Below are 22,877 nucleotides of genomic sequence, written 5' to 3'. Positions count from 1 at the left end.
TTCAATATGTCCTGCCTTAGCTTCCTGTTTCAGTGGATATTATGTCAACGCATCATACAAACCTGCGCTCTCCCAAGGCACTTCAGTGGGCCTGTAATATATCTAAATTGACCTTGTTTTTGAAGCCTTTGAAGGTACACAAAGATGTCATTAATGTAATTATCACATATATAATTGTTGCTAATGGTTCCTACCTGATATGAACTCTTATTTAAAGTATCTTTATATAATATAAGTGTTAATGTCTTCCTTTTCCTGCAGTGACTCTGAGCCGTACTTCAGTCGTGATGGTGGGAAACTGGGTGGAACTTACCGCAAGGCCAGATACATTTCATATACTGATGAAACATTTACTACCAAAACACATATTGTGGGCTCAGATAAGCATCTTGGAATTCTGGGTAAAAACACTGATATGTCTTTGATAATATTTTAAAGTATGCATGAAATGGAAGTTACTTACTTAGCCACTTATGATGTTTTTGTGAGTGCATAATGGCTTAACAAAAGAATTATGTAAAAAATGTAGGACAGGACTTTGACTTATACATTGCTTGTTAATTGGATTGTGAAAAGTGAGCGTTGCTAGGGCATCTCAATGTAAATCGCTTACCTGCAATACGGCACAGGAATATCACAGTAATAGCAAGTTTTGATTAAAGAATTAAAAAATTTAAAATAATACAATAAAAAAATACATTCACAAATGAATCGTTAACAATAAGACCAGTGACTTTAATAAAGAAAATAAATGTGGTCAATTTTGATTTCTTGCTGACTTTAAAGTTTATGACTAAGAGTTATAGTAAAATGGCGTAGAGCTGGTGCCATGCTACGATGCATGAGTGCTTTTCAGTTTCATGATGAAGCACAGTTATATTAATACAGTTGAAACATTCTGTCGTGAAGATGGTAAGTGATCAGTTATCTCTCCACCCCCACCCTAGGTCCTGTCATCAGAGCAGAGACTGGTGATGTTATCATTGTGACATTCCTTAATAAAGCTACACATAACTATAGCATTCAGCCACATGGTTTGCATTATGAGAAGGCCTATGAAGGAGCAATGTATCAGGATGGTAAGTCATATACAGCTACAGGTGTACACACAGATAATCATGTAGACCTTCAAGCTAGGGGTTCTCAACTGGGGTGCTAAGAGCAAAGTTGAGGGGCATTCATCCAAAAAAAGGCCTTTGGTAAAATGATTATCATTGCTTTAGCCCTTTGTTGAGAATTTCATTTTGAAACTGAACACAAAAAATAATAGTATTATACACACATTGCATAATATTTGGCCAAAATATTAAACATACATAGCATAAATTATGAAGGTAAAGCATTTCTAGTCTTTTTTTATGTATTTATTTATTATTTTCTCCTCCACAGGTACTCAGAAAGATGGAGCCTCTGTGGCTCCTGGTAAACAATTCACTTATCACTGGAGAATAATAGAAGGTCCCTCTGACGATGATCCGCCTTGTCTTTCATACTTGTACTACTCCGCTGTTGATCCGGTCAGTGACACCAACTCTGGTTTATTTGGGCCCATTCAAGTGTGCAAAAAAGGTGTTCTTGACGGAAGTGGGCATCAGGTAACAAACTCACATACTGTAGGCCAATACAGACAATATGGTACATTCCACAAATATGGCACAAGATACTCTTGAAAAAGGAAGGACTTTTTCCGTTCTCAGCAAATGGTCAGTGAAAGGGGGTGATTTATTGTCAACCTCAACCTGTTTTATTTTTGTGGGTAACAGGTTTGCAAATCTAGTCTAAATTAATCAGTCAGTTAACTCAGTTGGGGCTATCAAGTTTTGGGCTAAATGTTGGTTTGTTGTTATTATAAACCCATATTTCCATAAATTAAAGTAATATATTTGTTAGATAATTTTTCCTACAGTATAGGTTTGATTGTTTGAAGAATGCCATCTACTCTGTAGTTTATGCAAAAAAAGTTGTATTTAATTGTGTTTTTAGCATAAGCAGAAAATCATGAGAAAACGAGCTTCGCTCATATTATTTCAAGAAGGATATTTTCACACAGTTCACATTCAAACAAGTCAGCACTAGCAGCTACTCACCTGCCCAGAAGAAACAGTGCAACTTTTTTTTTTTTTTTTTACTTTAATTTCTTTCCACTGTTCAAAAGCCTTCCCAACAACTATACGTGTCTTGGAATAAACACGATGGTATTCCCTCGCCCTAATCCTCCTCCTCCTCTTGGGGATTGACTGAGCCATGTTCAATTTCTCCTGTTGATAGACGCTGTGGCTTTTTCTTCAGCTCCGACTTCGCATGCAGCCGTCACCGTGCACGAGCGCAAAACCTCACAACACCCAGCCCCTGTCAGTGATTGGTTGAACACTGTTTATTTTAGTTTTGAGTGGTTGATGAAACCAATTGTTTTTGTGTGCAAATCTCAGAGCCTAGGCTGCCTACAGAGACGCGTTTTTTTGACGGCCTGCTTATGGGGCGGGCAGCTAGCGGACCGTTAGGAAAGATTAGATGAATGTGATCATTTATGTTTGGGCCTGAAATCGCTGATACAACCTTTAAATAACAATTTTATCTAATAGGTCTCACAACAAAAATAAGATCTCTGCCTGTAATGCTTTAAAAAAAAATTTGGACACCAAACAAGTGTACCTTGTTCGTGGAATGTGCCATATATGCAATGCATCTGTTGCTTTTCAGACTATGCAGGTGAATATAATAACCTATATATTTTGTGTGTGTGTGTGTGTTTCCATGTTGTGTTCCTTAAGCGTGCTGTCAAAATTCAGCATGAGTTTTTCCTGCTATTCTCTGTGATGGATGAGAATGAAAGTTGGTACCTGGAACAGAACATCAAAACGTTTGGCAGTGGTGATTCGGATCCAAATAATGAAGAGTTTCAGGAGAGCAATAGGATGCATGGTATGCATATATGTGTTTGTGTGTGTTTAATCACATAATTATGTACTTTTACTTACTCACTTTGTAAATATACAAGTTTATTTCCTGGCGGTGTTAAGAATGTTTGTGTTTCTTCTCAGCGGTAAATGGCTACATGTATGGAAACCTGCCTGGTCTGGATTTGTGTTACGGGGAACATGTTGTGTGGCACACACTTGGCTTGGGCACAGAGGTGGATATCCATGGTATCTATTTTCAGGGTAACACATTTCAGCGCGATGGGATGAACCGTGACACTCTCAGCATTTTCCCGCATACCACAGTGACTGTTAGCATGACACCTGACAACAATGGTAAGTCACAGCGCTTTTTATATCATGGATGTGTTGGTGTGTCAATGCTTATCCATTATGCTCAAGTGATGGTATGTGTGATTGGCTTTGATACGTTGCTTGTAATGCTAATAATGATTTCAAATGTGATCACAAATGTGTTGTGCCAGATCCTGAACCAGCGATTTTTGTTTCATAGAATGTTCTGGAAAAAAAATGATTTGCATAGGTCATTTCCAGAACAGACACTGCATTGTTGTTGTTGTTTTTAGTTTTAGGTTAACTTGTTTAGTTCACTGATGATTTCAAACAAGAGAGAACAACAAAAATGCTTTTCAAAATGTCACAGGAATGCAAGTATTTGCAACAAGGAAGACATGAAAACATAAGGTACATTACTGGAGGAAACAGTGGAAATAAATAAAATCTATACTTTACTTGGTAATTTGATGGTAATGGAATTACAGACCTGCAACGTTGTAGTTACGTCTGTTGCCAATTATTAGTTTAGGTCTTTGCTGACCGAAAAGTATTGTGTTGTAGGGCTGTCACTTTTGTGAAAAAATCCTGTTCTATTTTTGAGAACTAAGTGTTCAATGAATCGATTGTATAATCGATTTTCCATGCCTAAAGACGTTTCCATTTCCAATGCCAAATATAGGCAAATCCACGGACAACTAACAGGCATTAGGACGAAAGTAAAGAGGGTTCTTGAGACGCACACAAGTCAGCAATTTTTCTGATGATTTATTGGCGTGAAGTTTCGTGCACAATGACAAACAGAAGTGCAACATTCTCGAAAAACAATAACCAGAGTGGACTGCCATAACATCAATGAAAAACATTACTGCAGGCTTCAACATGCTGTGTTTACGATTAGAAATGTCAAACAAATTTTGCCTACATAGTCGATTGTAGCCCGAATCTGTATCTGTATGCATGAGACTGTCTGTCTCCGGCAGCATTCACATTTTTGTTGTAAAAAGAGACTCATTATGCAGAGTAACGTCTGTCAGAGAGTTTGAAGTCTGCCCAGATGAAGAATAGGAAAGAGTGCAAACGAACTGGTGGTTCCACGATTCTTTTATAGATAGTTTCCTCTCAGTTAAGCACACTCTTCACATACTGTACGTCAAAGAGCGAATGTTAAAGGACAAGTTCAAGTCAAGATAAAAATTTGGACACATGCTCCTGTCCCGAGAATTTTAGGTTTACTGTAATTATTCAACATATGTTGCAGATAAATAAAATTCAAGTACTCTAGACTTTAAGTAACCCTAATGTTTATATTAAACGAAATAAAGCTAAAATTCTCGGGACAGGAGCATGTGTCCAAATTTTAATCTTAACCGTTCTATTTCATCAGATCTGTAAACAGGCCTGTAAGTGTAAAATACCGAACTTACCCTTTAACAGGGAAAAGAAAACGCTCTCAAACACGCTACAAATCACAGTGTAAGTAATCACAGTATAATAATATATAAAACAGCAGTCAGCAGTAGAGAGGTCACTTTTCACTTCCTCTTTGCGTGAGAATTCTCTCTCACTGTGCGTGCGTGCTCACATAAGAACAGCACGCATACAATAACGTACGCCATAGAAAGAGCGTTCTCTGTGGGCGTATCGTGACGAGCTGGATGTGCTCCGAGAGAAGGCCGTTAAAATCGATTTCCTATTTTCGTTTTTGAAACTTGTGTTGGTTAGTCTGAATCGATTGTGCAATTGATTTTCGAATGTACAGTGACAGCCCTATTGTGTTGTGGTATTTGTTGGGCTGGGTGCGCCTTGTCTTTAAAATTCAAACACATTATTCTCTATGAGAGTACACACACTGGCAGCGCCATTCGGCGTCTGTCCGCGGCGCCCAGAAACGGCTGCAGGACCTTGTTCAAAGTCCTGCCACGCCACAGAGAACCATGTATCGTTTTTTTTATATATTAAATTTACACTTATTTGTCTCAAATCGTCGTTAATGTATATACTGACTTCACCCTGCGTGCGCTGCATGCGCTGACCCCGCTCTGTGATTTTAAGTGGCTCACCACTTTGTGGCTGAGTTGCTGTTGTTCCCAACTGCTTCCACTTTGTTATAATACCACTAACAGTTGACCGTGGAATATTTGGTAGTGAAGACATTTTACGAATGAACTTATTGCACAGGTGACAACCTATCATGGTACCATGCTTGAATTCACTGAGCTCCTGAAAGCGACCTATTCTTTCACAATTGTTTGTAGAAGCAGTCCGCATGCCTAGGTGCTTGATTTTATACAACTGTGGCCATGGAAGGGATAGGAACACCTGAATTCAAAGATTTTTAGGGGTGTCCCAATACTTTTGGCATAATAGTGTATAAGCAGATATATGAAATGTAAACAAAGCAGCACTTGCTTACCATTTTGAAAATCAGTTATGTTGATAAGTGGCTTATGTTGTTTTGAAAATATTAATGTTTTAGAATGCTCGGATAGGATAACACAGAGGTGTCTGTCAGTTGTCCTTGCATCTTTATCTGATGTCATGTGACATTAGTTTGTGAAAGATCGAACCAAAATGTAGCAAACCTTTCTCCACTGTTGCAGTCAGAGAGGGGCCTGACCGTAAATCTGGGTCCTGGAATGTACGACTTACTACTAAATAAATCTTGCAGCCTGATTTACTAAAGTTTGCTTAGTCAATTTACTAGTTTTTGCACCGTTTGACTTGCTGCTATAGTTGCTGCTTAGAGAAAGCAGTGCAGAGAACAGAGAGCATGTGGTAGAACTCGTGTTCATTTATTTGTAATGCCAGATGAATACGTTATCCGAACATATGATTTGCCAAGCCATATTATTTTTTTATTTGCTGCGTCTGTGTTGTTAGTAGATTACCCGCACCTGATTATCATCGGCTGCTTGTTTGTGACCCTACGTCATTTGCGCTGCTCTTGGTAGATTGCGTTGGTCATTATGGAAATGAGCTGCTGTGTCTTTGTTCTGTTTTTTATTTGTACATTGACAGTAGATCATCAGCAGAACTTTCCACTTCCATCAGTGCGTTTATGGTCATGCTAATTTGCCCTGTTTAGTAAATCTGTTCCTAAGAACCCTAACTGAAAGCTTTGTTTGCAGGACATATTTTTATACTTGGCAAATGGGCTACAGACAATGGGTCCAGTATCGATGACCGCCCACTCACCTGCAAATAGAAAATTGAAAATAGTATTTTATTGTTATTTGTCACTGTCTATACAACACAGCATATGTGCAACACAGAATTGTTAATACTGCTTCATATTGCTCCGGTTCATATTTTGAAAGCACATATAATTAGTTTGATGGACATTGCTTACATTTTTTATATGAAATATGTATCCGTGAGAGATTTGATAAAAGTTCCTGAACATAGATGCAGCACAGCATAGATAGCCTATAACGGATTATGTAGTAATTTGACTTAATAATAATAATAATATTTTTTATACATTAATATGTTAACTAAATATTAACAAATTGGATTGTAAATACAGTACAGTCTAAAATTATAGTGATAATTATTATTTACTGTTTTATTTTAAAATATTGTAATGAGATGTAGGTATATATATATGAATTGTATAATGATGATTAACTTTCTAAGGAATGTCTTTGAGTCATCACATTAGAATAAAATATTGTTTGCACCAACGTAATATCCATACAAAGTATATTAAACATACTGCATTATCCACTTTGAAGAAATGTTAAATCATGGCTTCTAATTTATGTGATAAGCTACTTAATGCAAAAGGCATTTAGATCAGGCTTTACGAACCGCTACCCCTCGTGGTCCAAGGGGATGTAGGATTTGGCACGACAATGGTTTTAACTAAATTAGGGAAGATTATCCCAGTTTGATACTCTGCTTTGATACACAGTTGCTAGGTCTCGTAATGTCAGAAAAGCTTGTTGTTTTTTGATAATTAAAAGATATAAGCAAAATACATTCTTTTTGACAGTAAACACTTGCTCATAAGTATGCACTTTTTTTCCAGGCATGTTTGAGCTGAGCTGTCGTACAGCTGATCACTACAAGTCGGGCATGCGTCAGCATTACACAGTCAAGACCTGTTCAAAGACTCCTGCACCAGAGCGCTTCACCTCCACAGTGCCGTACTATATAGCAGCAGAGGAAGTTTTGTGGAATTATGCACCAAACCGGACATGGGAACTAGAGAAACACAACGCTATACTGGGGGATAGGTATACCCACAAACATATATGCATATTGTTCTCACACATAAATTGAGCTCTAAAACTAAACATTAGGGTTAAGATTAACACTTCAAGTGAGGCTTGACTGAGAAGAGTCAAGTCTCGTGCTTGATACCCTCTATTTCCACACAGTTTTACCTATTTACTTTTCATGCATACATTATCTTTTCTGGCTTTCTTTTTCTCTCTCATATTCCCTGTCCTGCTTTACTCAGCCCTGGAAGTATTTACCTAGAACAATCAACTGATCAGATTGGTGCTGTATATAAGAAGGTGGTGTTTCGTGAATACACAGATGGAACATTTACCATGAAGAAGCCCATGCGTCCAGATGAGGAGCACTTGGGGATAATGGGTATGGCACATCTGAGTTTGTAAACTCCTTTTTCTCTGACAACACTCCTTAAGATTAAGATTTAGCAATAGATCTTACAATCCTGTGGCTCTCTTAAGTCGATTTTGAAACCTGTTTTTAACCTGTTTATTTATGTGTGTGTGTCTGTGTGTCTGTGTGTCTGTGTGTGTGTGTGTGTGTGTGTGTGTGTGTGTGTGTGTGTGTGTGTGTGTGTGTGTGTGTGTGTGTGTGTGTGTGTGTGTGTGTGTGTGTGTGTGTGTGTGTGTGTGTGTGTGTGTGTGTGTGTGTGTGTGTGTGTGTGTGTGTGTGAATATGGAATGAAACTAAATATGTGACCCTGGACCACAAAACCAGTCACATGGGTACATTTTTTTTTATTAAGATTTATACATCATCTGAAAGCTGAATAACATTGATTGTTAGGATAGGACAATATTTGTCTGAGATACAATTATTTGAAAATCTGGAATCTGAGGGTGCAAACAATTTAAACTTTGAGAACATCTGTAATTTGGTGTAATTTGTAGCAATACTATATGAGGGGCCGTACAAGCCAAACTCCATTATTCTACTCTCACACATACATTCTCCTTTCACATAAATTTTTTTTGGTATCCATTACTTCCTCTTTAAGCAGGAACTCCCACTCAGACCAGGAAATACTTGCTCAGCTCTTCATCACAACTTTACAATGATGCTATTCAAAGTGATCCTGTTTTCTTTTCAAGTACAGTTTTTACTTTTGGGCCTAAGTAGCAATGCACATGAAATCAGACATTTTTTTAATAATGTGCTGGAATGTATTGACCAAATGCAAAGAGAAGCAGATTATTTTGTGCATGATAGGCTGCATAGAGAACTCTGTGATCACATTCAAACCCTATGTGGATTTCTGTCAGTCTCAAGATTTGTTGAGGATTCAAGAAATAGAGCAGCAGTACACTGGAGTCCTTATACGGATGTCTACATTTGGTGCGAACTTCTTATGAATCCAGACAAAGAATCAGGTCTGAGAACAGTAATGTCCTGTTGCCTCCACCTTTCATATATGCCTCGATACAGTATTTCAGGAGAGCAAATTTCTCATCTCACGAGTTTGTGTGCATACCGTGTAATCCTTCACGTACTGTAAATGGTAAATAATTTGGCTTGCGACCTTATGTTTAACTTCATTAGGTGTTGTTAAGTTGTAAATGTGCATTCTTCTTACCTTTTCCTTGACCTGGAGCTCCAGTTACCAAAGTGTTTCTGAGTCTGATATCGCAAAGAGTGCCGCAATCCTCCAGTTTGGCGTTGAGTTGCAGCTTGACCTGCCGAAGCATCGACTCGTGAGCTGCCAGGCCTGAAAAATGCCCTCATCTCACTTTCCACCGTGCTGTATGTAGTATTGGGTGCGGATGAGACTGTCCTTGGTCGCTCAAGGGACGACGCCAAAGATGTAACCGTCTCAAAAGATGATAAAATATTTCTTAGAACTCCAATAGCTTGCTAAAGTGCACCAGCGGCTGCCTCATCTATCTTCCTCAGCCATGCTGACCAGGACCTGCCCGTGTCCCGGTGACCCCGGTCGCACCAGACCTGCCTTCCGTTTCCACTATACTCTCTCTCACACACACATACATTATTCTCTTACATACACATATTTTTTCAGACATACATATTTATTATTTATAATATTAAATGTATACTTTGAATACACTTGCATAAGAGTAAAATGTATAAATGTGTGCGTAAAAATATATACGAGTACAAAATGTAGGCTGTGAATGTGCTTTAAAAATATATGAAGTCAATTTTAAGAATGTGTGCGTTATAAAATATGGGAACATGAGAGCAAAAATATAAGTAGAAAGGAGAATGTAAGCTGTGTGTGTGAGAGTAGAAATGTATGTATGTGAAAGGAGAATGTATGTGTGTGACCGTTGAAGAATGGATTTTGGCTTGTACAGCCCCTCATAATACTAAGCATTAGTGATGCTTTCATAGATCAGTGTTACATAAATAATTAGCATTGATATAGCAGGTCTCTTTGTTTAGCTCTTTACCTGTGTGGTTCTGCAGTGACCCTTGTTGTATTCGCAGGACCCATCCTTAGAGCTGAGGTTGGTGAGATGATGCAGGTTGTGTTTAAAAACAAAGCCAACAGGCCATATTCTGTTCATGCCCATGGGGTGAAGACCAGTGAAACCCATCAAAATGGTGTTCCTCCAGGTTTGTTTATAATACAAATTTGTCTTATTATGTGTGCAGGAGAGAATAGTATATTGTTATGTGCGTTATGTGTGTTATAGGTGATGTGGTGACATACAACTGGACCATTCCAGAGCGATCAGGTCCGGGTCGCAATGATCCAAACTGTATAACGTTTGCCTACTACTCTTCTGTCAGCTTTGTTGAGGTATAAAATACATAAATAATATGATCTATATATTGCAAGCACATTGCAGGTGTTTTACATACACCAAGTATGAAAAATTGGTAACATTTTAAAATAAGGTTGTTAATGCATTAGCTAATATGAATTATCAATCCACATTATATTTCTAAAGCATTTATTAAATGCTTTGTTAATGTTTTTTATTTTTTAAATAATTTTTTATGCTTTGTTAATGTGTGTTAATAAAAATGTTGTTTATTTTATTTCAGTGCATTAACTAATGTTAACAGATACATATTTTGAGATTAACATTAACTAAGATTAATAAATGCTGTAGAAATGTTCATTGATCATGTTAACTAATGTAGTAAACTAATGTTAACAAACAAAACCTTTATTGTTTAGTTTTAACGAAAATGTTGCATTTGTATTGCATGTAAATAAATCAGATTGGATGAATGGGTAACACTTTATATTACGACCCGCAAACAACTGCGTAAGTAAACCGAAATTACGGCGTACGTTTCTTTAATTATAGTGTACTTCCGTGTAGGTATAAGGGAACAATATGTTAAGATTTGGGTAATAAAGGGGTAACAAGCAGATATACAACCTGCAAATAACTTCGTAAGTAAACCGAAATTACGGTGTACGTTTCTGTAATTATAGTGTACTTCCGTGTAGGTATAAGGGAACAATATGTTAAGTTTTGGAAATAAAGGGGTTATTATTTATAATGTAATTATTTTTAAACTAACAGGTACCTATTCTGTTAATATATTCCAGGCAAAAATTGTACGTCTGTTGTATATAAAAGTTTTTATCACATTTCTGGCAAAATATGTTCTTGTGCAATGTAGTTACAGGGTAATTTTGTCATCTGTGGGTTGTAAATTAAACTTATATATATAACTTATAACTTACCACGGGTAACAAATACTACTTACAATATGAAACAACACTATTTGCACAGTAATTACAGAGAAATGTACTCTTATTAAGAAAAAGAAAAAAGAAAAAAACATTTTAATTACACAGTATATTTGCCCTGACATTTAAGTGTCATTGCAATACAATGTGATAAGGTAAGTACTAAGTACTACATGGTACATTCTAAATTAAAATCATAGCAGAAACAAATTTTTTTGGCTTAACGTTAAGTAGTTTAGTAAGAAAAGCCAATACATTTAAATACAGCCATATATATATATATATAAGTTTCATTTACAACCCACAGATGTCAAAATTACCCTGTAACTACATTGCACAAGAACATATTTAGCCAGAAATGTGATAAAAACTTGTATATACAACAGACGTACAATTTTTGCCTGGAATATATTAACAGAATAGGTACCTGTTTTAAAATAATTACATTATAAATAATTTGCTTGTATATCTGGTTGTACCCATTTATTACCTAAAACGTAACATATTGTTCCCTTATACCTACACGGAGGTACACTATAATTACAGAAACGTACACCGTAATTTCGGTTTACTTACGAAGTTCTTTGCAGGTTGTATATCTGCTTGTTACCCCTTTATTACCCAAATCTTAACATATTGTTCCCTTATACCTACACGGAAGTACACTATAATTAAAGCAACGTACACCGTAATTTCGGTTTACTTACGCAGTTGTTTGCGGGTCGTAATATAAAGTGTTACCGATGAATGTTATGAAAGCAATAAGTAAACATGATAATGTGAGGTTTTACAGTATGATTGAAGATCTACAGATGTATTATGTGAATGTCCTTCAGGACTTGATGAGCGGTTTGGTGGGTCCATTGATAGTGTGCCGTAAAGGCACCCTGGACACTAAAAGACGGAGAAAAGACGTTGATAAAGAGTTTGCCCTCCTTTTCATGGTGTTTGATGAAAATGAGTCCCACTACCTGGATGAAAACATAAAATTGTACATCAAGGCAGACGATTTTGACAAATATAGTGAGGAGTTTATGGAGAGCAACAAAATGCATGGTAAGAGTGTGTGTGTGTATGTGTGTGTGTGTGTGTGTGTGTGCGTGCGTGCGTGCGTGCGTGCGTGCGTGCGTGCGTGCGTGCGTGAGAGAGAGATTGTGTGCGTGCGTGAGAGAGAGATTGTGTGTGTGTGTGTGTGTGTGTGTCATTATCTGTGTTGCAAGAGAGAAATACATGGTACATTCAGATTGTTTTTTTTTTGAAGAACTTAAAACTTTTTCTCTTCCACAGGTATTAATGGGAAGATGTATGCTAACCTCCAAGGGTTAAATATGAGAGAGAAAGACAAGACCGAGTGGTATTTGTTAGGACTGGGGAACGAAGTGGACATGCACACTGTGCATTTCCATGCCCAGAGCTTCATTTACAAGGTATAAACACACCAGTGGGGTGGCATGAGTTGCATCGACACCAAAGTAAAGCAAGCGTCTATTACTTTTAAATTTATGGCATGACATATACATTCATGTCCATAAATATGTGAGCTGCATTTCCTCATAGACACCTCAAATCAATAATTGTACAGTTTAAAAATCATTAAAAATAAGCAATATTTCAATATCCAGGGCACTATGACAGACTACGCTGGTCACTGCTTATGACAACATGTTGTTAGCCTACCAGACCTGGTAATAACCTTTTTTCAGGCTTCTTTTCGTTTTCATGTGGACTAGATTTTTTTTTTAAACGAAGGAGGAACTCATTTTATAAAAATACCCGTGTACGTGTGGACTAGGCCTTATTCTTAGCATTTCTAACCCCCACCATGCTACAGTAGATCCACTTCTGAAACACAATAATGTCTAAATCCCACTTAGGTGTTCAACTGTCCCTCAAACACTCTCGCTTTCTTTCCTTCAGACGGATCATTCTCATCGTGCTGATGTATATGACCTATTCCCAGGAACATTTCAGACCATAGAACTGACCGCAGGAATCCCTGGACAGTGGCTGCTGCACTGTCATGTGACCGACCACATCCATGCGGGGATGGAGGCGCTTCTCACTGTTCAATCTAAAGGTAAGGAGTAAAAACACAAATACAATGCAAAAGTAAAGTTGGCATTTTCTGTAGTGGTGCTGGATTTTTATTCATGTTTTGTTCACAAATACTACAAGAAATTCACAAATGCAGAAGTAAATCCAGGAATGCACAAAAGCAAGCATGAAAATGTACACATAAGAGGCTTACATGTTTTTTTAAAGCTTATAATATAATCCACAAATACACAAGCGACATTTGTAGTTTAATACATACATAGTGAGCTGATTACATCAGTATAATTTCTCAAGAATATTTGTGAATGTTCGTCTGCATTTGAGGATCTTTTATAACTTTCGTAGTCTTTATAGACAGGGGATCTCAGATGTTTGTGGATCTCCAGCATATTGCTAAACGATGATGTTGATCAAGGTTTGTGGGGGTTTCTGTCATGGAAACTTTCAAAAAATAATATATATTTTTTTAAATATTCCAAATGTTGTCTGCCATTTTGTGTCAGGATTCTGTCACTTCAGTCGGATTTATTCTTAGTTTGAAAAGAATACTAAGAATCCATTACTAATCTGTCACGATTGTAATGGATCCACTGAGGAGAGTTTTATTTGCAATAATCCAAAGTGAGCAAACAAACAAAAAAAGACTTGACTAGGCATTACTAGTGATGGCAATTTCAAAACACTGCTTCATGAAGCTTCGAAGCCCTTACGAGTCTTTTGTTCTGAATCAATGGTTCGGAGCATGTATCAAACTGCCAGGATCATGTGATTTCAGTGATTTCAGTAAACGAGGCTTCGTTACGTCATAACTGTTTCGAAATTTCAATGGTTCAACCAACGGGGGCAATGATCTCTGTCAACCCATGAATCACGAGTCACTGAGAACCAATGAACAAGTGTCTGTGAGTTTTACCTGATCTCTGATTAGTTTTATACATTTGTAGACGTTTTAATTAGACATTAGTATAATAAAAATGAATAATGGTAGTTAATAGTCTCTTATTGGCCTGTTTAGCTGAGCCATTCATAGAAAAACAAAACAAACCCTGCACAATAAATGTACATAAAAGAACATACAGTATATACACTTGATAATCTTATTAGATAATTGTGTTTGAAAGATTTTACTATCAATAAAAAATAGTAAAAGGTGTTTTATGCATGTTTGGCCTGGGTTTTGGTTGTATTTACTGTTCTGACTACTAGGGGTCACCGTGGAGATGGGTGTCGGATTGTTTTGAAGCCTCGACACAATACAGCACATTTGCTTCAATGGTTTCAGTGTTTCACAAAGCCTCAATCTGCCCACCATTAAGCATAACTTGACATGACATAATATGACACACACCAACAGAGGTACTGTATACAGTGAACAAGACAAGAGAGTGTTGAAAAAATGAATAAATATATGCACAGAGACTAATGCCTTGACAAGACACACCTGTGAGCATGATTAAACAATGAACCAATGAGAACACATTAAACAAGGAAGCATATGACAAAGGGGAGAACAAAGCAGGATAACTGTGAAAACCTCAAAAATAAGATGTGAAACATGAACATGAAACAAAACCAAAACTAGACGTGACACAGCTTCCTGAAACTGCTATTGTCTTGTTGTGAGCATGACGTTTTGAGTTTGCTCAGGCCATATGCCAATTTGTAGTTGTGTGTGCGGACCATGGTGTTCGGATCCCGGCACTTTTGTTTAGTTTGGCTTTTGGTTCAGTGCCAGTGTTCGGATATTCATGCTCCATGTTTTGCTTTTTGTTGTGAGCGCATGGGTTGAGTGTTCATTTACTCGCCATGCGCTTGTCTTGTGTGTTTTTGTTGTCATCATGTTCTGTGTAGCATGCGGCTCATGTTTATAATTGGCAGCATGCTTTCATATTGTCATGTTTTGACTCGTGTTTTTTTTAATCAGCCGTGTGCTTTCATGTTGTCTTATTTTGTGTGGTCACGCTGGTCATGAGTGTTCCTATTGACCGTATGTTCTTTCGGTGATTCAGTCATTCGGTGCGTTTCGACTCCAGCTGCGGCACGATCTACATTTAGTCATTTAGCAGATGCTTTTATCCAAAGCGACTTACAACTGAGGACTACAGCAAGCGAGTCATCGTGAAGAGGCAAAAATAATGCAAGAAGTGCTCAAAAAACAAAGTTCTGGCATTGCTCAGAGTAGCATAAGCCAAACAAGGGAGGATTAAAGGAAACATTTTTTATTTTTTATGTCAAGTGCTCACGGAGGAGATGAGTTTTCAGTTGTCTTTTGAATGTAGTCAGGGATTCTGCATTCCGGACGAGGATAGGGAGATCATTCCACCAGCATGGAATCGTGAATGAGAATGTTCTGGAGAGTGATGTAACCAATCAGCGAGAGCTGCCACTTGCAGTCGGGGAGCAGCAGAAAACAGAGACTTGAAGTCGAACACCTTCTGCTTCCTGTAGTGACACTTGAGTGTTGTTTGGCTACTTTATCAGAGATGAAGTGAAATAAATGCAATATTTTGCCAAAATATAGTTTAAAATGTCGTTTTCACTCAATGTGCTGTTTAATACAGTTTCTGTTTGTACAAGAATACAATTCAACATAAGTCTATAAAATTTAAGTCCGCATGAACCTGAAGTTGCAAACAACTTTTCTCCAGTGTTGTGACGTATTTCCCAGTGAAAGGGAATATATTATATTATAATATTTAATATTGAATATTGAAAAGGAATATTGAATATAGGTTTTACATTAGCGCTCCTCCTCTCCATCTCTGCTCATAGCAGACTAACGGCTTGAGGCGAGTGGTTAAGTGTTTTCAACCCAAGCTGTCAAACCTACATCATCAGGAATGCCATTCCAGACCGGAAGTAACTTTTCAGACTTTGATTAAAGATTACCATGACAAACTATTTTTTGTTTTGCATGGATTAATTGTTCACCACAAGACTAGTAAAATGCGCTAACAAAGTAAATAGGGTCAATATTGATTTCATGTCGACTCTAAAATACCATTGAAGTGGGGTCTATGCTTTTTTATCAGGTTTATTTTGATAAACATGACATATAATATAACATTGAAAACATTGACTACATGAAAATACGGTTAAAAAATATACCGATTTGTGAGCTTTAGTGGAACTGTAGGTGTCAGAATAAACACAAAACACACGTGATCGTTGTCATGCGGTGAATCCGGCCAATCTTGAAACAGCTGTGTCGTCATCAGAGAATCTGACCTGCCCTGTAGTCCTCCGGCTGCTCTCGAATCGCTCTCGCCATACTTCTGATGGCATAACGTCACAATAACGTGGCATTGGCGCTGCCTCAAGTCAGACAAAACTTCTAACCGGCGTGCACTGCTTCAAGTCAGCTGCTGATCGGTCTGTCCAGCGCTGCATGAAGTCGAACAAGCCTGTCCGAAATGTCCCTCTATACCATTAAATAGGGCACTATTTGACAGAACAGCCATTTGTAGTAGTGTCCGAAATCATAGTGGATGTTATTGAGTGCACTCATTCAATCCCACAATGCACCGCAATAACGAATGTACAACTGATGTATGCTCAATGGCTAGAGACTACCCACAATGCACTGTGAGAGTCACGCACTGAATGAATTCCCGCGTCTCACCGCAGCTGAATCATCCATCCATCCATTTTCCAAACCGTGCTGGTCCAGTGTAATATCATACAGGTATAATAAATACCTTTTTCATTTATTGTTAAATTGTTTAATTACAGTTTATACGTGTTAGTTTACATAGCTAGTTTTGTCAGGTGAGATATACAGCGGACCCAAATGCAGAGGTGAATGCAAAAATAAAGTTTATTCACAGAAAAACTGTAACACAGGAGAACTGTCGTCAAAGGAAGACACAGATCTGAAGTGAGCACAAAACAATGTGGCTTTAGCAGGAGAACTGCCGATGCAGAGAGTCCAGCGCAGAGGGAAATAGGCGAGCGGCAACAAAGCTCTGTCCCTGAGCAGCGAGGATGAAAACTCGCAGGTGGCTGGTTAGATGACTGGCCACAAAACAGCAGGGAAACTGGGCAGAGAACAATGTTAATGATCCAATACAAAAACCGGATCGTGACAGTTTGCTATGTTTCAATTAATTATTAAACGGCAAGCACAAAAAATGGAAAAGTGGCAGCCCTTCTGGCGCACTCAGTGTCTGAATTCACTCAGCACTTGTGTTCTCAATCCTGTGCTAGTTTGTCGTAGCTCTTTTCTACCCTGACCAGTAACCCATTACCTGCCAGGAAATTCCCCTGATGCTCCCAATAGCTAATCCGGTCATGCAGATTTGCCTTGTACAACATCCGAAGGATCAGGCCCTTCCTTTCAGAGCATGCTACACAACTCCTTGTTCAGGCGCTTGTTCTTTCCAGATTGGACTATTGTAATGCTCTCCTGGCTGGTCTCCCAGCTTGCACTGTCAAACCTCTGCAACTGATCCAGAATGCTGCAGCTAGAGTGAACGAGCCAAAGAGAGCACACGTCACTCCTCTCCTCACGAAATTGCACTGGTTGCCGGTTGCCGCTCGCATCAAATTCAAGACACTGACGTTTGCCTACAGAACAACCACTGGCACTGCTCCCCTGTACCTGAACTCATTAATTCAGACTTATGTGCCGTCCAGAAACTTACGCTCTGCAAGTGAGCGGCGTCTGGTGGTGCCATCTCATAGAGGCACGAAATCTCTCTCTCGGACCTTCACCATGACTGTTCCCTGCTGGTGGAATGGTCTGCCTAACTCAGCCAGAGCTGCTGAGTCTGTAGCCATCTTTAAGAAACTGCTGAAGACGTATCTTTTTCGGCAGCACTTGAGCACTTGATCCAGTACTACTAACACTTTCTTTTCTGTTCTACAAAAAAAAAAAAAAAAAAAAAAAAAAAAAAAAAAAACTTTTTGTACTGTGAAGGGTTATAGCACTTACATACTGTTGTCCTACTGCTAGTTTAATTGCTTCTATTGTTTCTCATTTGTAAGTCGCTTTGGATAAAAGCGTCTGCTAAATGAATAAATGTAAATGTAATGTAAATGCTTCCAGTCATTTAACTGTTGGTTTGCAAGTCCATGAAAGTCCAAGCCAGCTTTCATGTGTTTTGTTCTGAGGAGAGTACAAATGATTGATGTTGAAAATGAAAATGAAATTGCAAATGAAAATATTGCTGTTTTTTAGGGGACAAGATATGCTACGCTGATGCTGCTGCTGCTGCTGAGCAAATAGAAGAATTTGTTCAGCTAAATCAAAATAACAAACAAAAGGACAGGCTTCTGTAAGAAAATGGTAGAACCCCCGTAGCAGAGCTCCACAGGTGGCGCTGGGGAGGAGGAGGGATAACAGAAGTTTTCATAATCGGCAGCATGGCTAGGGAAAAACATATATGGCTCAGTGGATTAGGAAGTACTTCAGGGGTGCGTTTCATGAAAGCATCGTTAGCCAAATATGGTCGCAAGTTTCGTTGTTATCAGCATAGTTCAATGAGTCGGTGTTTCCCGAAACCATAGTTCTAACGAACATTCGCAAACAGCAACACAAAGTTGTGTGGGTGAAACGACAGATCTTGACCCGTGGTTAGAAGCAGTGTTTCTTGTTTGCATGACATGTGGACTGAATAAATCATTATCTTGAGGCAAATTATCAACCTGACTTTCAGTACAATCTGTTTCTTTTATTTGGAATAGAGCCTATGATTGAATCTGGAAAATAGTAAAGCAAAATAACTGACAAAAATGTGTCCTCTAATGCCATGTCTTTAATTTATTGCGAAACATCTAGAATTAATTAAATCTCAAACAGATTACCGTAATTAAAAGTAGCCTAGTTGTCATTACTCCACCACCTGCGTTACATAAACCAACGTGGTTGAAAATCCACTTCCATTTAAAAATTATGGAGGCAATTGTGCTCTTGGGAACCTTCAATTCAGCAGAAAGTTTTATGTAACCTACACAAGATCTGTGCCTTGACATAATCCTGTTTTTGAGCTCTGCAGGACGTTCTTTTTGACGTCATGGCTTGGTTTTGCACCGATAAACATTTTCAGCTCTCGGGGGTGTCCAATCCTGAGCTACAGAGTTTAGGTCAACTCCATTTGACAACAGACCTGAACAAGCTAATTAAGGTCTTCAGGATTACTAGGGCGTACTCTCTTGAGTATGTACATATTTTGAATAAGTAATTACTTCACGGCCACTGAAAATCTATATAGTATGAATGTGTAGTATGAATGTAATCTGGACATACTAAATTCACCATGCTGTCATTATCATGTGACCTACCAGCATCAGTTACGTCTCTTCACTGACATTCACAAATCCTCTCCCGTGGCCTCATGGGATAGTAGGGTGTCCATCGTTTGCACACTTCACAATCTCACTGGATGAATCGATCATCAAGGTACTTTTTTCCTACTCTTTTATGAGTACTGTGAATTCGGACATACTTCTTTTGTCGCATACTGTTTTCCACGTACTATATAGTAGGGAAGTATGTGATTTCGGATGCAGCCTAGAAAGTTCCAGGCAGGTGTGTTGGGAAAAGTTGTAGCGTACTGTCCAGGATCTGGATTGGACACTGGATCTGGATTTCACCTTTCCAAATCAGTCAATAGAATTTGCCAAAGTTAGACTCTAGTCAAAGTGTACAAACATCTCAAAGATGATCAAGAGAAACGGGATACATCTGTGCTAAATTTCAAAAGTGACTGTCAAAATTCAGCACAACACTAGAAAGCCTCTGTCTCACACCAAATGCGTGAGAACTGCAAACTCTGCTTTCCCTCATGGGATCTTTCATGTTTGCTTTATTTTAGAAAGTACTGATATCACACCGTCACTTGGTTAAAAGCTGTCTCTCTATTTTTAGTTATATTATAAGTCTACTTTATTGGCATGATAGATAGTTTACATTGCATGTAAATGCAATCTGGTGCAAATCTAGACTGGTCATTGCTCTCCTGGACATGTTCATTAAAGAGCATGATCTTTATTAATCAGCAGGTTTGAGACTGCATCGTTTTGAGAAATCAAGATTTATTAACACATCATTTGAAACATGATGCCTAAACCCTTAAACGTATGCATGTACTTTCTTGTCTGAGGTGAATCTCTATATTGTAAGAATCATTTTGTAAGGAATTTATTATGCCTCAAAACCTTTTTGTGTAAACAACTTTAGAGTGGATGAATTTCTAAACTGGATTCAGTAAGTGTAAATAGATTTATATGCATTAATATAGATTTTTATTTGTATCATAAGGGTCTCAGTCAACAAGGATCCGTGATGACAAAAATCTGAACAGTGGTAAATAAACATTTGTATTCACTGTATTGTTTTTGTTCTTAGAAAATCATGGAATGTTTATATACAGTGTGATAAATGGTAATAAATAATGTGGGGGGGGGGTTTGTCTTTTTTTCTCTCCAGCCTTCGGTCATTTTGGAAGCCTCTACACTGTGATGTGTGCCCTTGGATCGGTCATGTTGAGCCTTGTTGTAACGCACTGAAAAAAAAAGAAGATCAAATTGACCATACACACAACAGAATGAATATTTATTGTTGCTCACTAGTTACCTCATCTGGCATTTTCATTGTATAGCTGTTTGGTAAACACATTTAATTTTGTCATATAAATGTTAATAAAATCAAAGCTTAGAGAAGAATGTACTATTCAAAGCCTCTTGTGTCTGCTAAAACAATGGATATCAATCTATTAAAGCTTTATGATGTAACTTTGCTAAATGAATCAACTATAGTTGACAAAATTCAAATCTACAAGATTAAAGACAGAACAATTGTAAGCTTAGGTGGGGTTATAAACACTGAATCAACTGTACCCTCGGTAGAATGGCAGACGCTGTAAAGTCCCACCATGGTTAGTAACTCAGTAAGAGTACGTTGATTAGTATGAGTCTGTGAATGTTTAAGTGACTTACTGAGAAAATAGTTTGTTTTGTTTTTACATTTCAAACTTATTTGTTCACTGTTTTATTTTTTTCATAATTAACCATGTTCTGCTCTTGAATAGGAAATTATGTTGTATATAATAAAGAACACGAATGAAAATGTAGAGCTGAATTATTATTATTATTATGTAGAATGGTATCTTTAAGCATTTGACATTAGTTGGTTAGTGTAACGTTTGATCAGGCACCAGTCCATCAGAGGGAGCCATCACCTGAATATTGAACTCTGCTACTTTCTGTTCCTGCCACATCCATTCCTGTCTTGTCATTTCCTGTCACCCTGTATTTAAGCCATGTGCTATCACTGCCTTATTGCGAAGTATTGCCAGTTCTCTGCCTTACTAAGCATTCTACCATTCTCTATTGTTGATTACTGTTATGACCATTGGTTTGCCTTTTGACTCTTTTGTGCTTTTGGGTCGCTGTTTTTTGTATTTGTCTGCCATTGGATTGTTTTACCTGTGCTTCGACCAAGGCCTGTGACCTCCTGAGTTGTGACTATTGTTTGGATTTTATGCTCAGATCCTTTAATAAAGACCCGCTTATGGATTCCACTCAGCCACTATCTTCTTTACAGTTAGGCATTACAGAGGCATTACAGATACCTGGCTTGGGTCCAATTGGAACAAATTTACTTGCATTTAATTGTAATTAATAACTTTCATTTTCTGTGGGTACTATGGCGATCAGTTGATGTATCCAGTGAAATGTGTATGTATCCAGATGGCAGTAGTGCAAATACAAGACAATGGGTGCTTCTGAATACTCAAATGGATGAATACTCAATTTTCATTTCAGTTGCAACAACATTTTAATATGCAATGGATTATCAAAATCAACAACACAAATAACATAATTTTTCAGGTAATTATGTCCACTAAATAATTTATTTAATTTGCATATCTTAAATTGGTGGTGGTCGAGGAGATTCCCCCCTTCTATGTAAAGCGCTTTGAGTGTCCAGAAAGGCGCTATATAAATGTAATGAATTATTATTATTATTATTATTAAATGAGAAATTATAAATCCAGAAGTTTCGTAAACAAATGTTTTAAATGTGTAATATAAAAAAATAGTGTGTCAAGAGAACATTACACAACTAACTGTTGGCAGATCTTCTCTTTTTCAAGGATCAATTTGAAATAATTTTAAGCCAAATTACAAAACTACCACATTATATCATTAGTCTTGATATAAGACTAATGATAATACATTAGGCTGTCTGTTTATATAAGACATTAGGCTGTTTAGCCCCTTATCCGTTCCAAAAATAATAATTAAGGTAAATAACTTTTGACTCACTATATTACAAATGAGTAAAACAGATTAGAGATGTGTTTAATTACTCACATCATCATACACAGTATCTCCTTTTCGGTTATGAAAAATCATTGTATTTCATACCACTGTAAAATTAAGATTTAAGCATACTGTAAAATGATGTACAGCATTTTACTGTTATTTATTACCATCCTGAATTACAGTATTATTCTTTTTTAATGCCATATAGTGTTATATTGTTATGGAAATGTTACTGTTGGCGCAGCCATTTTCGTGAATGATAACCGGTTAATTTTAATAAACTATACGATGGAAAAAACACACAGACATCACTCGGTATTCTGTTGGACCGGAACATCTTTTATTTACATATATCCATTTATGGATAGCAGGTCACATACACATGACATGAGCAGTATGAGGACACACCTGTTACAAACTTAAAC

General features: G+C 37.6%; 1 protein-coding gene across 1 annotated transcript in view; it reads left to right on the top strand.

Annotated features, from left to right (window-relative positions):
• Positions 1-21,254, top strand: part of hephl1a (hephaestin-like 1a) — a gene marked incomplete at its 5' end in the record, with an annotated part of 21,903 nt that extends 649 nt beyond the window's left edge. Inside the window, 14 exons of the mRNA XM_079610766.1 lie at positions 262-401; positions 948-1,079; positions 1,390-1,595; positions 2,772-2,922; positions 3,042-3,254; positions 7,246-7,453; positions 7,681-7,820; positions 9,903-10,031; positions 10,112-10,218; positions 11,964-12,183; positions 12,415-12,554; positions 13,045-13,204; positions 20,444-20,488; positions 20,612-21,254. Coding sequence (XP_079466892.1) covers positions 262-401; positions 948-1,079; positions 1,390-1,595; positions 2,772-2,922; positions 3,042-3,254; positions 7,246-7,453; positions 7,681-7,820; positions 9,903-10,031; positions 10,112-10,218; positions 11,964-12,183; positions 12,415-12,554; positions 13,045-13,204; positions 20,444-20,488; positions 20,612-20,691 — 2,071 coding nt within the window. The 3' untranslated portion in view covers positions 20,692-21,254. The remainder of the gene's footprint in view (positions 1-261; positions 402-947; positions 1,080-1,389; positions 1,596-2,771; positions 2,923-3,041; positions 3,255-7,245; positions 7,454-7,680; positions 7,821-9,902; positions 10,032-10,111; positions 10,219-11,963; positions 12,184-12,414; positions 12,555-13,044; positions 13,205-20,443; positions 20,489-20,611) is intronic.
• Positions 21,255-22,877: the final 1,623 nt, after the last annotated feature.

The sequence above is a fragment of the Phoxinus phoxinus genome, assembly GCF_949152265.1.
Source record: "Phoxinus phoxinus genome assembly, chromosome: 4".
NCBI classification, from domain to species: Eukaryota; Metazoa; Chordata; class Actinopteri; order Cypriniformes; family Leuciscidae; genus Phoxinus; species Phoxinus phoxinus.
The sequence above is the reverse complement of the archived record's forward strand: the minus strand, read 5'-3'. Positions and strand labels throughout refer to the sequence as shown.